Below are 17,427 nucleotides of genomic sequence, written 5' to 3' on the forward strand. Positions count from 1 at the left end.
GAAGGCTGAGGCAGAAGGATCGCTGGAGCCCAGCAGGTCGAGGCTGCAGTGGCTGGAAGCGGCCACTGCTCTCCAGTCTGGGTGACAGAGTGAGACTCCAACTCAAAAAAAAAAAAGAATAAACTGAAGAGTTCCACTGGTCAAATCAGGGGCAATTGAACATTAAAATAAATAATAGTGCCAGATTACAATACATTGACTAAAATGGGAATCAAAGAGTCCATACTGATATAAATAAGTAAATACATAGATGTAAATACAAGAAAATGAAAAGCTCTTCTTTTGTAGTAGAATATCATTAAATAAATTTAGAAGAGCTGGGCTCGGTGGCTCAGCCTGTAATCCCGCACCTTTGGGAGGCTGAGGTGAGTGGATTGCCTGAGTCCGCGGGTTCGAGACCCGCCTGGGCAGCGAGACCTCATCTCTACAATAAATCAAAAAATCAGCCGGGCATGGTAGTGCATGTCTGTAATTCTGGCTACTCGGAAGGCTGAGACGGAAGGATCGCCAGAGCCCAGCAGATCCAGGCTGCGGTGGCTGGAAGCAGCCACTGCACTCCAGTCTGGGCGACAGAGTGAGACTCCAACTCAAAAAAAAAAAAAAAAAAAGAGATCTTATATAGTAAATTTCTGTCCTATAATAAAGCAAATAGTTATCTAAAAATTTTAAAAAGGGGGTAGAGAGCAAAAATAAAATGGTATAAGCATGCCAAAAATGGTGTGAGGAAAGTTTATGAAAAAGTATATAGACAAAAGAAATTCTATAAACAATCTAGGCATAATAAAGTCTTTTCTGGATGCAAGTCTCCAAACATTTTCGGATTTCTCTTCAAATTTTATATAAAATTTACTTGAGTGCCTGGTCCAAATTATAGTCTAAAACAATCCGCCAGGCTACCATTATAGTCCAGAAATACATTAAAAGCTCCAAAGGCTGGTACTTGTAATAAAGCCACAGAAATTAAAGTTTATCATTTAAGTTATGCTAATAACTTCAGGCCTTGTAGCTTTTGTACAAAAGGTGATCAGTCACTACCTAAAATTGTCAAAATGTATGCCTGACTTTATTCCTTTTATTGAACCTGAATCCAACAATTTCATGCCCACATAACAGTCATGCAAGGATTCCAGTCAGTGCCTGCAAATAATGCCACTGCTGAAACAGATCTGGATGCCTCGTCAGATAGGGAGAGATTTTTGATATCTGGCTAGACAGGGCTACGCCCACTGTCAGCTCTGAAGAAGTTATAGAAAACGGACCTTCACCCTTCAGTACTCCTTTTGATTATGGGATCAAAAAATCTCTAAAGAATAAATAATTGAGACAGGGTAGCTAGCACAGGCTAGACATAGATAAATTTCCTATAGGTGGGTTTTAGAAGGTGTTCAAACATTTTAAAAATTATATTCTACTGCAGGCTGAGTGGCAGCCTATCCCACCACTTGGCAAATCCAAAAAAAAAAAAAAAACAAACTCCATCAGATATAGGACTAAGACAGTACACTCTTTCAATTTGTGGTTTAACATAATAATCACTAGAAATCCTTTGGAGACACAAGTAAACTGAACATAGGTATTTGGTATTGCATCGCTTGGGGTCCAAGTCCCTGATATGGAATTCGTTAAAACTTTGAAATTGTTTAACGGTAGGCCTTTTTCCTACCCCTCTGAAGGAAATGGGGCCACAAACATAAATGCTCATAAGGAAATATGTTGTCCATTTGGGACAAATTTTAATCACAGTTCATAAGCTTGTTTCCCTAGGAACTTCCTGGACCATGGAAAACCCAAGCATCCCAGGGGAATAAGTCCTGCTAAAAATTGAAGAGAGGAAGGACCCAACCAACAGTTGTAAGAAAAGAGAAAAGGACCCTAAGGGTGGTCCTGTTCCTATACTAGCACATGCTATTTCCCAGATTGTTAAATTTATGGGCAACTTCTAGTCTCAGGAGCCTCTAATGGGTCTCACCCCTCCAGGGAACTAACTGAAAGCATTTAAATCTGTACACTCAAAAGTTCAAAGTAAGAAGTGGAACAGCTCATAATAATAACCTAACAAGAATTAGTTTACAACAATGGCCCATTAAGAAAACAAGCAGTGTGTTTATACCAACCCAACTACCCAGTGTCAAATTCATAAGTTTTGGGGACTGTAAGGTTCTATAGAATTTGGATACCTAACTTCTCTATCATGACAAAACCCCTGTATGAAGCCTCAAAGGTGCGTGAATTGGAGCCTCTGCTATGGGAAAAGACCCATTTACAGGTCTTTGAATAAATTAAACAGGCCCTCACCGATACACCTGATCTGGGACTCCCGAATATGACTAAGCCTTTCTTTTTTTATACATGCATGAATACGTTGACACTGCAGTAGGGGCCTTAACTCAAATGCTTAGAGTCATGGCATAGACCTGTGGCATATTTATCCAAACAGCTAGATTCTGTGACCCAGGGCTGGCTGCCTTGTTTATGAGCCCTGGCAGCCACAGCACTCCTAATAACGGAAGCTATCAGACTAACTATGAAACAACACCTAACAGTCAGGGTACCTCGTGTGGTAATAAATTTAATGAAATACAAGAGGCAGAATTGGCTAACCAATGCTAGAATGGTCAGATGTCAGGGAATGCTCTGTGAAAAACCCATGTATTCACCTAGAGGTAGTGAAGACCTTACTACCCATGGAGCCAGGACAGCCAGACCACGATTGCATTAAACTAATACATGAAATACTCTCTAGTCATCCAGATTTAACAGACCAGCCCCTCAGGGACACTGAGGTTGAATACTTCACAGAGCAGAGCAATTTCATACAGGAGGAGGAGCGCTTTGCGGGCTATTCCCATTCTTTTAAGCCAGGTCACCAAGGCCGATGGAAAACCTGGAACAGATTTCTTAAGCCCTGCTCTAAAAGCCTGAGGATACTTTGGCCCTGTTTTAACTACACACTGGAGGCTGGCTGACTGACTCACTTTGGCAGAAGGTTGAGAATTCAGCTTAAGGACTCAGCGGACATTACTGATAAGCCATTGTTTTGCTTTGTCAACCTTTATCTTTGCTAAACTGTTTATCATTTTAATTGCTGTAAAACTGACTTTATTTGCTATAGAATTAAGAGTTGTCTCCATTCAACATGTTAGAAAAGGGTCTCACTAGCATTTCCATTCTTTCTTATGATAGGAAGTTTTCTTACGCTTTTATGTATTTCTGCCTAATTTGGGTGTTTATCGCTTCCCCCACACACCCAGCATGTACATGTATAGAAACTATCTGGCCAGATGTAAGAGTCTTCCATAGTTATTCACCCCATCCAGAAGTTTGTTCTGGTGGCCAACAAGCCCTGTTTGGAATTGGGCACCTGCTTATGTAACTAAATCTTCTCAATGTACGATTGTCACCCAAACTATAAGTAACTGTACAGTACTATCCTCTGAACAAGTTAATCTGTTTCAAGGTATCCCCATTATAAGTCAGAGCTGGACAGATCTGTCCTCTGTAAATCTGGAAAGCCCCTATAGGGCTATTTTGGATATATGAAAAGGTCACATATGCCCAGCTCTCAGCATTATGAAAAGACACATGTACCATAGGAATAATCCAGCCAAGATTTTTCCTTCTGCCTAACCCAAGGGGGGAATGAACTTGGCATTCCCCTTTATAAAACCCTCAAAACACGAGATGCTCGATCCCTGGATGAAGTTCCTAATATAGGAGGGATCCAGGTTTGGAAAGATGACAAATGGCCACCCCAGAGAATTATAAATACTTATGGCTCAGCCGCATGGGCACAAGATGAAAGTTGGGGATACCACACACCTATATATATGCTAAATTGCATTATCAGGTTATAAGCTGTCTTAGAAGTTACAACTAATCAAACAGCTATGGCTTTTGAGTTTGTTGCTCAGCACAAACCCAAATGCACGCAGCTATGTATCAAAACCGCTTAACTTTGAACTACCTGCTAGTGGAAGGAGGAGTATGTGGTAAATTTAATAGCTCTGACTGTTGTTTGCAAATAGATGATAATAGTAAAGCAATAACTAATATAGCCACCAATATTAGAAAGCTTGCCCATGTCCCAGGACAAAAATGGCAAGGCATAAAAATCAGCAACTGGTTTGAAAACATGTTTTCAGGTCTGGGAGGATTTAAGTACATTATTCAATCTATAGTCCTGTTAGTGGAATCTTGTCTTATCCTCCATTGCATAGCCCCAATAATTATGAATGCCATTTCTTTTTTTTTTTTTGAGTTGGAGTCTCACTCTGTCACCCAGACTGGAGTGCAGTGGCCGCTCTCGGCCACCGCGGCCTTGACCTGCTGGGCTCCGGCGATCCTTCTGCCTCAGCCTTCCCAGTTGCCGGAATTACAGGCATGTGCTACCACGCCCGGCTGATTTTTTTATTTATTGTAGAGATGAGGTCTCGCTGCCCAGGCGGGAGAACCTGTGGGCTCAGGCAATCCACTCACCTCAGCTCCCAAAGGCGCGGGATTACAGGCTGAGCCACCAAGCCCGGCTGAATGCCATTTCTAAGTTTGTGAAAACAGTTGTTGAACAAAAAACTGTGGCCCACATAATGTTAATGCACCAAATTAAGTCTAGACCCATGAGGGGTCGAGACTGACGGTTTTCCTGGAAATACAAGAGTGACCAATTCACAAACTTACCCAAATCCTCTCTTTTTGAAGTTATCAGTTTGCAACCCCTGCTTGCCATGCATTTCCTGAAGACCATTTGTTCTCTAAAAATCTGATTTTGCTGAGTACAACCGTGTAAATTCCAAAGAAAATGTGTAATCGCTTAACACGATCCCCTCCCCCTTACCTAAACTAAGGTATAAGACCCCTCTCCTCTCTCCCGGGGCGCTCAGCCTGGGAGCATTAGCCTGCAGAGTCACATACCTGCACAAATAAATCTGCTACTTCTAAAACAGCCTCAGTGTCACAGCCTCTCTGCCCGCTACAGGATAGTTTAAATTTCCACTGAGTGGTCCAACACATTATTTTATCATTTTTTTTTGAGCTGGAGTCCCGCTCTGTCGCCCAGACTCGACCTGCTGGGCTCCGGCGATCCTTCCGCCTCAGTCTTCCATAGCTGGAACTACAGGCACGTGCTACCACACCTGGCTAATTTTTGATTTATTGTAGAGATGAGGTCTCACCAAGTGCCCAGGTGGGTTTCGAACCCGCGGGCTCAGGCACTCCACTCACCTCAGCCTCCCAAGGCACGGGATTACAGGCTGAGCCACCGAGCCTGGCTTATTTTATCATTGTTTATACACAGTATACATTGCCATTTCCAGTTTCACTTCACAGTTTTGATACTTAGTCTGATCCCTTACAAATAAATGTCAAACACTTACGATTCTACAATAGTGCAAAGTCTTGCCATAAACGATGCTGCAAGGTGGCAGTTCTGGAGGAAGACCCATTGCTGTGTTTTGGTTAGTGCCTTAACAATGAGGTCTTCAGCTTTAGCTGCCTGGCCACGGCCCAGAGAAATGGTAGTCACATGATGCGATGTTCCTTTTAGCTCTTGTGCAAATCTCAGAAGCGTATTGGTGAGGTCCACTTCTGTATAACAATGTGGAGTGGTGCATAAAACTGTAAATGCATTTAATTTGCTCTTGAAAAACACAATCCAGCATTTATTGAGTGGTGGTGGAAGAAGATGTAGCCACCATGGAAGGCCTATAGATTTTGAAATTAGAGCCCATGGTTTAAATTTTGGCTCTGCCACTTACTACCCGGGTCATTTAACACATGGGGATGATAATATTTAACAGCGGCACCTGCTGGTTATCTACTCCCACACCTACTTGTCCCACCTCTGTAGCTGTTGCTCAAGATGGCTTTGTACCCAACTAAAATACTACATTTTTAGCTTCTCTTGCAGCTGGATATGGGCAACTAAGTTTTGGGAACAAGTTTGGCAGCAAAAGTTTGTTAGCAAAAGTGTTGTGTAATACTTCGGGTATCTCCTTAAAGGAAAGAGGTGTGCTAGAGATTAGACATCACCTTGGGCAAAGTCTTCAAGAAATGGACAGTACTTGTTATGAGTGTGTCAGTCATATAGCCAGGTGCTTGAAATGATCTAGATGAGAGAACTTCCGAATGGAGGCACTCTAGACAAGGTTTTGTGTAGTGAAATCAAAGTTTGAAAATGATAAATTCTAAAGACATTATTTTATTTGGAGACTAGGAAGAACAGAAGATGAAGGAAATATTTTGCTTAGGAGAGAATATTTTACTTAGGGTCTGTAGAGCAAAGACAAAAAATGGGGAAAAAATACATTTGGAGTTTTGAGGAATACAAGGGCTGGATCATCAGGGTCAATTTCTGATAGCTCATTTTATAACAGACATATTTTTGCAAAAGTTAATGCTAATCAAAATAGTTAATAAATATAAGGGCTATCACAACTTTCAGATCTCTAGTATGTGCTTGTATGGTATTTTCTGTGGAGAAAATGAGCACTGATAAAAAGTTTTCATATTTGTTTGAACCCAAGAAGTTTTAGTCCTCTTTGTTCTTTTATATTTTTAGAAAAATTTAATCTGCCTCTTTTCCAAAATGTTTAAATAAGGATAGGAACATACTTTAAACACAGAATGTCCTGACATGGAACCTACTTGTTCACATCTTTTGGATGATATTGTACCATTAACTTAACCATTCACAAACAGCTTACCGTGAGACTGGATAAGTATCAGTGGAGTTCTGGCACTGGAATTTTTGTATGCTTCTTTCAAATTAACTCCACTTCTTTGAAGATAGTCATTTCCCATTTTTTCAGTTATAAATTTTCTTACTGAATTATTTAAATGTTCTGGTCTGAGAATTTTTATCTAGAAAACAAAACAAGGAAGATAAGGCAAATGTAAAAACCACCTAGGGGTATATTTTCTATGGTAAAACGAAACAAAAATAAGAAGTATTCATTCATTCTTTTGCTTTTCAGCTGGAGTTTCTGGTGTTGCTCCTGCTGTGAAAGTTTAATGAAGAGAGAGACTATGCATGGTAGGTCTAAGCTGCCACCAGACTTTTGACTCTCATGTGGCCCTTCCTAGATACCAGGGCTACCTTGTGCCTCTTATCTCTTTCACACTCTGAGATATTGTTTTGGATGTAAAAATCCAAGTTATATTCTCTGATTCTGTAAAAAGAGACTTTTCCCCTGGGTTTATTCCTGTTCTGCTGTACACATCTAGAGCAAGAAAATCCCATGATGTTGGAGGGATAAAAATCCAGGATAACATACCTGGAAGATTACTTGTTCTTCCATTATTAAACCATAAACAAATGGCACAATCTTTGTATGCCTAAGCAAATAGAATACAAATCTGAATAGAACTCTAAATAGACTAAATGATTTTGAAGACAGTCTACACATGTAGTAAGTAGAGAGAGGTTCAGGGTCCCTTGGAAATTATTGCAAATTTCAGAGGAAAGATCGTTCCCATAAAAACTGTTTTATATAAATCACTTACATTCTATTTCTTTACTTATTGACCATAAAATATGTCCTGAGCATGTTTAGTGTCTGAGATGCCATCATTTAAGGCAATGCTGAAACTGTATGTGTTTTTGGTTCTGTGTGGATGTACTAGGTTGAACCATGGAAAGTTAACAATCTCATCCATCAATAACTGTCAAATATTGGCAGTTTTTATATGTTTTACATAATAATCATTATGCTGAATTCTGTTCTTTTCTGTTACAGTTTGGAAAAACTAATCTTGAATTTTTATTTTAGTTAAATGTACCACATAGTTTATAAAAAGAAAATTGGCAGCACATAAAAATCTGGGGTCTAATATCCAAGTTTACTAAGTATATCCAATTAATTAGACAATGTTGGCGTTAGACCCAGTATATCCAATTAATGAGACAGTGTTAGAATTGGTTGTGTGAAACAAATGATTAGATGTGTTTTCCTGATACCATCATTGCAAAGAAACTATGCTCCCAAATGTGACCATGATTTTTTTTTTTGTCACCATCATGATGCTAGCTCCTCCTTTACTCTATTGATTAAATTATTACATTTTATTTAATTAAGTTGGTTAGATTTTTCCACTGTTGTAAATTCTAATTTCCAGGCCTGGGAGAGAAAGAAAAGACAGAAGAAGTAGAGTTTTACTGAATTCAGTTTCAGTAGCTCTTTTCTAAGCAGCCACAAACAGTTCTGAAAGTTTACAGCATGTTCGTATCTCCTCATTGTCATCTGCCTTGTCCCCTTTTCAGCACTGTAGCCCATAGTAGTGGAGAGAGGTGAAAAAACTTGACAAAGTCCTTGCCCTGATGGAATTCTGAGATGTTTTTCCTCTCCAGGCAAAGCCTTCTTTCTAATCTTTTTTTTTCTTTAAAACTTTTTTAAAAGTACAAGACCACTTTGTCCCATCTGATATATTGTAACTTAATCTCAGTTTCTGACTCTTACAGGTCAGGCCCAGTTTTAAATGTCTAACTCAGTATATGCAACACTTTATCAGACTATGTCTTTCGATTTCTGGTTTGGAAAATAGGATCACTATACTTATAAGTTTCTTGTTTATAAACTAAAATCACGGGGAACTTAATGAGGAAAGGATATGTAGTCTGGGTTTAAAAATCTAGTTATTTTTATTGTTCATATAATACATACTTGCTACATAAAATTCAAGTGACACAAAAAGGTATACATAGAAAAGCGAAGATGCTACTTCCTAGAAAATCAGTATTGTTTTCTGTGGCTCCTGATAGATATGTCTACACACATACAAGCATTTCTCTATCTACTCCCTCTTCTCCACAAATGGAGCTGTTCTATACAGATGGTTAAGTGTTTTGTATCTGTCAATTAATATAGCTTAAATATATTTTCATGTCATGACTATACCAATGACCCACATGTAGAGTAGAGGTATCAATCTGTCTAAAGTTGCCAGGTAGAAAATGAAAATTAGAAAAGTGGATTGGGTAGAAAAAAAAGAATTCTCCTCTAAAAGAAAAATAAACATGTAAATATTCTGCTAAGTGGCAATTAACATTCAACTACAATGTCAGGAAGTAATAAGGATCAATGTCAGGAATAATCAGTGACAACTGTAGTGTACAAAGGGACAAACACTACTCAGCTCTAGTTGCCATTCAGGAATGTGGGCTCAAAACAATACATGCTTTTCTAATTTTTTGATAAGTCTAGAAATCTAGATTTTTATTTGAAATCTCCCAATTTTCAAATTTTGGCTCAAAAACAAACAAACAAAAACAAAACCCAAACCCCAGACAAAACAAAAACCAAGTATGTATACTGATGTTCTAGTAGCATTATTCACAATAGCCACAAGGTGGAAACAATCTTTGTTGCTTGTCAATGGATGAATGGAATGGATAAGCAAGAAGTGATACATACATACAATGGACTATTACTCAGCCTAAAAAGGAATGAAATTCTGACACATGCTATAACATGGGTAAACTTTGAGAACATTGTGGTAAACGAAGTAAGCCAGACATGCAAAGATGAGTATTGCATGACTGGAGGCAAAAATAGGGTGGTGGTTGCCAGCGATTGTCAGGAGGAGAGAATGGGAAACTAATATTAAATAGGTGCAGAATTTCTGTTTAAGATGATGACAAAGTTCTGGAAATGGATGGGAGTAATGGTTGCACAACATTGTGAATATACTGAATATCACTGAATTGCACACATAAAAAGAGGTAAAAGGGATTATTATGGCAAATCCAATAACATAATAATAAATATATATATATATATGCTGTATTATCACAATAAAAAACAGGAAACAACTCAGTTTAAGATGTGTTTACACAGAATTTAAACAATAGTGTATATGCTTATTTTAGTTATCTTTACTTAAAGACTTGGAAGTTGTTATGATTTGAATGTTGATGTTCCCCCCCAATTCATATGTTAAAACCTAAGCTGCAGCAGTATGTTAGTATTAAGAGGTAGAAACTTAGGAGAGGATTAGGTCAAGATGGCTCTTCCCTCACGAATGAGATTAGTGCCTGTATAAAGAAAAGGCTTGAGTCCGGGCATGGTGGCTCATGCCTATAATCTCAGCACTTCAGGAGGCTGAGGTGAGAGAATTGCCTGAGTCCATGGGTTCAAGACCAGCCGGGGTAACTTGGTGGGCATCTCTACAATAAATTCAAAAATTAGCTGGGCATGGTGGCGTGTGCCTGTAGTTCCAGCTACTTGGAAGGCTGATGTGGAAGGATCACCTGAGCCCAGCAGGTTGAGACTGCAGTGGCTGTGAGCATGCCACTGCACTCCACCCTGGGCAACAGAAAGACTCCAACTCAAAAGCAAAAACAAAAACAAGAAAAGGCTTGAGGAGCCTGAGCAACATAGTGAGACCTTGTCTGTAAAAAAATGAAAAAAAAAAAAAAGAGAGACTGGTGTGGTGGCACGTATCTGCAGTCTCAGTGACTTGGGAGGCTGAGGTGAAAGGATCACTTGAGCTCAGGACAGTGAGGCTGCAATAAGCTCTAACTGTGCCACTACACTCCAGTTTGGGTGACAGAGAGAGACCCCCATCTCAAAAGAAAGACAGATGACAGAGAAGGGAAAGAGGGAAAGAAGGAAGGAAAGAAAAAAAGAAAGAAAAAGAGAAAAAGAAAAAAGCTTGAGGGAGACCATATGCCCATATGAGGACATAGCAAGAAGACACTATCCATAGGGCAAACCCTCATCAGACACTGAATCTGCTGAGTCCTGGATCTTGGACTTCCCAACCGCCAGAACCGTGAGCAGTAAATTTCTATTGTTTATAAATTACCCAATCTGATGTACTTTGTTTTCACAGCCCAAGTTGACTAATTGAGAAATCTTCTAGATCGTCATAGGTTCAAGTCCATTTGTTTAGTGAAAAATTGCGCTTTAAAAGTTAAAAAACAAGCCGGGCTCGGTGGCTCAGCCTGTAATCCCGCTCTTTGGGAGGCTGAGGTGAGTGGATTGCCTGAGACCGTGGGTTCGAGACCCGCCCGGGCAACTTGGCGAGACCTCATCTCTACAATAAATCAAAAAATTAGCCGGGTGTGGTAGTGCGCGCCTGTAGTTCCAGCTACTTGGAAGGCTGAGGCGGAAAGATCGCCGGAGCCCAGCAGGTCGAGGCTGCAGTGGCCAGGAGCATGCCACTGCATTCCAGTCTGGGCAGAGTGAGACGCCAAAAAAAAAAAAAAAAAAAAAGTTAAAAAACAAAACTTCTGGCCAAAAAAGACATGTCTATGTGCCAGATGCAGTCTGTTTTTTTTTTCTTTCTTTCTTTTTGCAATCTCTATCTAGAGTGAATTTTAAAGTATTGCAAAAATAAAATTTAAGGCAGAAATCAAAAGAAGAATTATTGATTGCCAGTTTGGCATTTTTAGGAACTTAAGGGGAATGAGATGAGAGATTTTCCCCTCACTAAACTGGTGGGTAAAGGTGAAAATGGAAGGGTTTTCAAGGTAATAAGGATGAATTTAGAATGATCTACTTGAGAAAGTATAATATAGTATGACTGCCAAGAGCATAGACCTTAGAGCCAAACTGAGTGAGATTCAATCCTGGCTTTATTATGCAGTTTATAAGCTTTGATTTTCTAATCTGTAAAATGGGGAAATAATTGTGTCCACCCTCCAAAAGAGCTAAGCAGAGTAAGGTATGTGAAGTACTTAACATATACTAAACTTTTGATGTTTTAGGAGGAGGCTCATAAATGACACCCATGCAAAACCCTAACCTCCCAACCTCCTACCCCAGACAGATTCTAAAACAATTGAGAAAGAGGTGTCAGGAAAAATACCATCTTCATTAATAATAAAGGCCATAGCCAGGCTCGGTGGCTCAGTCTGTAATCCCGTGCCTGGGGAGGCTGAGGTGAGTGGATTGCCCGAGTCCGCGGGTTCGAGACCCGCCTGGGCAACTTGGCAAGACCTCATCTCTACAATTAAAAAAAAAAAAAAAATTAGCCGGGTGTGTTAGCGCGTGCCCGTGGTTCCAGCTACTTGGAAGGCTGAGGCGGAAGGATCTCCGGAGCCCAGTAGGTCGAGGCTGCGGTGGCCGGGAGCGGCCACTGCACTCCAGTCTGGGTGACAGTGAGACTCCAACTCAAAAAAAAAAAAAGGATAATAAAGGCCATGCTGCTGGATGTCATTTAGGTGTAAAGCAACAATGTGCTTCCTGATACTGAACCTAAAATTAGACAGACTTACCTGTCACAAACAGTGTTGGTTAGCCATTAGACCAGAGTCTATTCCTGTACAAGTTGTGGCATGGAGAAGCAAAGTATGCTCTTTGCAGGCAGACACACCACAAGAGGGACAGGGAAGACAGGGTTGTACCATGTACTCTCAGCTCATCTCTCAAATTTACCAACCTGGTGAGTCCTCATCTCTAGGGAAGAATGAATAGGGGAAGAGAGACAGCAGGAATGTTACTCTAACTGGACTCTTCTCCACATGAAAGGAAAATTAAGGGTGGAGTGTAAGTGCTTCTCTGTAACATTAATGTCCACTAAATGTTGGCATTTAAAAATAAATATATTTTGCTTATAGAAATTTAATTTTGAAGGATTAGGTTACTAATAAAGTGCTAAAAACATTTAGAATATTAAAATTTTCTCATACTGCATCTTACCAAAATAAGCCTTTGAAATGGAGTGAGTTTCTCCCAGGGAAAATTTATAGGATTACATATTTCTTCATTTTCATTCAAAAGTACAGCTAGATATAATTTAGAGAAATAAATTGATATTAACAACCACATACTTTATATCACCAAAAGATATCACAATGAAAATACCTGATATAAAATTGTGAAGTTTTAAAAAAAATGGCTGACTTTTAAAGTGAGATTTATTTTCATAGAATTTGAGGTGTTATATCACTAGCTATCCATAATACTTCCAAAGAGGTTGGCATTAAGGTAGATTTAAGTTTCATGGTCCAGCTGAAGTGGTTGATGAATAGTGATATAACAAGAAGATGGACAGACGAAGGAATAAAATGAGAGGCAAAGGACATAGTCAACACTCTATAACTTGCTCTGGCATGTGTGATATTTTTCTGATGAATATAAACTCATAACTCTAGAGGTTAGTGATTTCTATTCATAACCCACCTATAACAGATATAGGAAATGAGAATCAAATGAAAATGCAACAAGATTATGTTTTTGAAAACTTAAACATCATATCTATATATTTAAAAAATACTAACCCCTCTTACCATTGCAATAGAGTCCTACTGAATCCCAATCTCTTGCAAGGTGGGAAGTCTTCTAGTCTTCATTTCCAATTACCACAGATACAGGTATCCTTTCCACTCACCTTTTGTTTCTGTGGTATTTTCCCAATGTATAACTTTGAATACAATTTAGATTATAGAAATAGCTTTTTGGAATGTAGATAATACTGGTGTGTTTATCTTCTAAAAAGTTCATTTTGCACGAAAATCTAGTTTCAGATGAATGCATTTGGAATTATTTGAAAAATAAAAAATCTTCACTTTACAAAAAGAATCAATAAGGAATTATTTTAAATAATACTTACTAACTCTTACAGTATAATAGATTGTAGGTCCCAAACAGATTAGTTACAAATGCAACAAAATAAAATGAGAATGACTCAGAGAGAAAACTAGCGGAGGAGGAGAGCTTCTTAATCAGACTGGAAATTAAAATATAGAAGAAAAAATAGACATAATTGACTATACAAACATTAGAACATTTGTATAGTACATACTAAAAACAAATTCAATAGACAACTGCACACATTTGGAAATATTTGAATGAAAAGATTAATATATATAATAAGACAAAATTATCTATAACACTAATTCTTATAAATTCTTTAATGGTCAAAGAGGAAATAAAGAAAAATCTAAATGGTCAACAGACATCAGAAAAGATACTTAAACTTGCTAATAGGGATGTTAAAAGTATTTTAAGCTTTTCAGACAGGCAAAAGCTAAACAAATCAATACTTCTATTGGAAAAGGGGCATTCACATTGCTGGAGGAAATATAAATTATCATAGACTTTTAAAGAAAGCAACCTGGCAGCAATTAATAACATAAACATGATTTATGACCGGGTGTGGTGGCTTATGCCTGTAATCCCTACAATTTGGGAGGCCGAGGCAGGAGGACTGCTGGAGCCCAGGAGTTCGAGACTAGCCAAGGCATAGTAAGATGCCCATCTCTACAAAAAAATAAAAAAAATGAGCCGGGTGTAGTGGCACATGCCTGTAGTCCCAGCTATTAGGGAGGCTGAAGCAGGAGTGTGAGCCATGATCCTGCCACTGCACTCCAAGCTGGGTGACGGAGTCAAACCTTGATTCAAATAAATAAATAAATAAAAGCAAAGGATATATGTGTAAAGATATTTATGTTAGTATAAAATTGTATATTATGGTAAAAGTCTGGAAGTAAAGTAGAGAGAAATGTGGGGGAAAAAAGAACAAATTAGGCTGTATCCTGAATGGGAGTGAAAGTGGTAGGGAAAAGTAGGGAGGATAATTCAAAATGGAAAAAGAAAAAAAGATGTGCTGGAAATAGCAAGTAATTTAAATTTAGAGAAATATCAATTTTTGAAACACATCCATTAAAATGAGGAATATATGTAGGCTTTTTCAGATTCAAGGTTCAAAACAAGGGTGGTGTAATGAAACTAGTGTGGTATATTTAATCTCTCTGAAATTCTGATTTCTTATTAGATGTGCTCATCAACAACAATGAAGTTCATAACAATCATTTTATAAGATTGTTACTAAGATTACATTGAATAATAATAAGTGCATGCTTAGAAGATAGTTATGTTCCTCCAATTTTTCATAATGTAAGCTATTAATATATATATTAAAAATCCACACACATGTACATAAGTTAGATTAAGACATTGAATGCTTTCTTACTTTCTTCTGGTGATTTTGTACTTTCTTCTAGTGAAGCATTTTCTGAACAGAAAGGTGTGCTGGTCAGAAAATAAACAGCCGTACTATTCTTAAAAGTATCCCATTGTGAGACATTCGATAAAAGGGATTTACACAGAAGTGAAAATGGTTCCAGTTGACTGCTGACATACTGGCACTGCCTCCACCTGGACTCTGACAGCCACTGAAGATGTTGACTTTTCTGTATTTCAAATATGCCTTACAGAAAAGGAAATATGATCACATTAGAAGAGCTAAATCCTTTACTTTTTATAGTTACTCATTACAAAGTAAGTAACAAATATTTGTTGTTGAGGACAAGCTATTTTATATAACAATTATTTACATAAAGGAATTGTTTTAATTGTGGTAAAAATAATAAAATTTATCATCTTAACCATTTCAAAGTGCACACTTCAGTAGTGTTAATTATATTCATAGTGTTGTGAAACTGGGAATAAATCCCAATTGGTTATGGTGTTTGATCCTTTTAATATACTGTTGAATTTGGTTTGTTAGTATTTTGGTGAGGATTTTTGCATCAATATACGTTAGAAATATTGGTCTATAGTTTTGTTTACTTGTGATGTCTTTGGCTTTGGTATCAGGGTAATGATGGTCTTACAAAATGAGTTAGGAGTATTTCTGCCTTTTCAATTTTTTGGTAGAACTTCAGGATAATTTGTGTTAATTCTTTTTAAATGTTTGGTAGAATTCTCCAATGTTGTAATCTGGTCCTGAAATTTTCCTCTTCTATTTTATTATTTATTTATTTATTTTGAGTTGGGATATCACTCTGTCATCTTGGCTGGAAGGCAGTGGCACGACTGTGGCTCACTGTAGCCTTGACTTCCTGGACTCAGGTGATTCACCTCATCCACATGAGTAGCTGGGACTACAGGCATGCCACCATGCTTGGCTAATTTTTTTATGCTTTGTAGAGATGATGTCTTGCTGTGTTACCCAGGCTGGTCTCTAACTCCTGGGCTCAAACAGTTCTCCTGTTTTGGCCTCCCAAAGTGCTGAGATTAACAGGAATGACCCACTGCACCTGACCTTTTTATGGTGGTTTTGATACTAATTCAGTCTCCTTACTTGTTATTGATCTGTTCAGATTTTCTATTTCACCAAGATTCAGTCTTGGTAAATTACATGCTTTAGGCATTTACCCATTTCTTTTAGGCTATCCAATTTGTTGGCATTGTTCATAGTAGTCTCTTATAACTCTTTTATATCTGTGTATCTGTTTAATGTTTCCTCTTTCTATCTTAACTTTAATTATTTGCATTTTTTTTTTAGTTACTTGAGCTAAAGGTTTGCAAATTTTGTTGGTCTTTAAAGCAAAAAAAAAAAAGGTTTTTACCAAACCTTTAGTATTGTTGATTTTTTTCATTCTCTATTTTGTTTATTATTTCCTTTCTTCTGCTACTTTGGATTTAATTTGTTCTTTTTCTAGTTTCTTGAGGTGAAAAATTAAATTGTTCATTTGAGAACTTTTCTTTATTTTAATGTAGGCATTTATAGCTACAAACTTTCAGCACTGATTTCACTGTATCCCCTAAGTTCTGATATATTGTGTTTTTATTGTCACCTGTCTCTAAGTATTTTCTAATTTCCTTTGCAATTTCTTCTTTAATCCATTGATTGCTTAATAGTATGTTAATTTTTTACATTTGTGGATTTTCCAGTTTTCATTCTACTATTGATTTCCAGTTTCATTCCATTGTGTTTGGAAAAAATACTTGGTATGATTTCTTCTTGAATTTGTTAAGGCTTATTTTGTGACTTAACATGTAGTCCATTCTGGAGACAGTTTATGTGCACCTGAGAAGAATGCTCTGCTACTCTTACTGGGCAGACAGTTTTGTGTATGTCTGTTTGATTCAATTGGTCTATAGTATTGTTCAAATCCTTCGTTTCCTTATTCATCTTCCATTTGATTGTTCTAGTCATTATTGAAAGTGGGTACTGAAGTCTCCTGCTGTTACTGTGTTGCTGTGTATTTCTTCCTTCAATTTTGTCAAAGTTTGCTCTATATCCAGAAACTGTGAGGTTTTATGCATGAACATTTATTACTATATATCTTCTTGGTGAATTGACCCTTTTTCATCATATAATGTATTTCCTTGTCTTTTGTGACGGTTTTTTGTTTTAAGTCTACTTCATCTGATATTAGTATTATTAGTATTATAACTACTCCTACTCTCTTTGGTTACCATTTACATGAAATATCTTTTCAATTTTTTCACTTTCAGCCTATGTGTTTCTTTAGATCTAAATGAATCTCTTGTAGACAGCATATAGTTGAATCCTGCTTTTTATTCATTCAGTCAATCTATGTTTTTTTAATGGGGATTTAAATTCATTTATATTTAAAGTAGTTACTCAGCCCGGCTTGGTGGCTCAGCCTGTAATCCCGCGCTTTGGGAGGCTGAGGTGAGTGGGTTGCCTGAGCCTGCGGGTTCGAGACCCGCCTGGGCAGTAAGACCTCATCTCTAC

General features: G+C 37.9%; 1 protein-coding gene across 1 annotated transcript in view; it reads right to left on the reverse strand.

Annotated features, from left to right (window-relative positions):
• DNAH14 (dynein axonemal heavy chain 14) overlaps positions 1 to 17,427 on the reverse strand; it is a gene marked incomplete at its 5' end in the record, with an annotated part of 163,809 nt that overhangs the window by 45,229 nt on the left and 101,153 nt on the right. The window contains 4 exons of the mRNA XM_008072496.2: positions 5,370 to 5,580; positions 6,699 to 6,855; positions 12,636 to 12,721; positions 14,911 to 15,147. Of these exons, the coding sequence (XP_008070687.1) occupies positions 5,370 to 5,580; positions 6,699 to 6,855; positions 12,636 to 12,721; positions 14,911 to 15,147 (691 nt within the window). The remainder of the gene's footprint in view (positions 1 to 5,369; positions 5,581 to 6,698; positions 6,856 to 12,635; positions 12,722 to 14,910; positions 15,148 to 17,427) is intronic.

This window comes from Carlito syrichta, unplaced genomic scaffold (genome assembly GCF_000164805.1).
Source record: "Carlito syrichta isolate Samal-C Ts95f unplaced genomic scaffold, Tarsius_syrichta-2.0.1 Scaffold315294, whole genome shotgun sequence".
Lineage (NCBI taxonomy): Eukaryota > Metazoa > Chordata > Mammalia > Primates > Tarsiidae > Carlito > Carlito syrichta.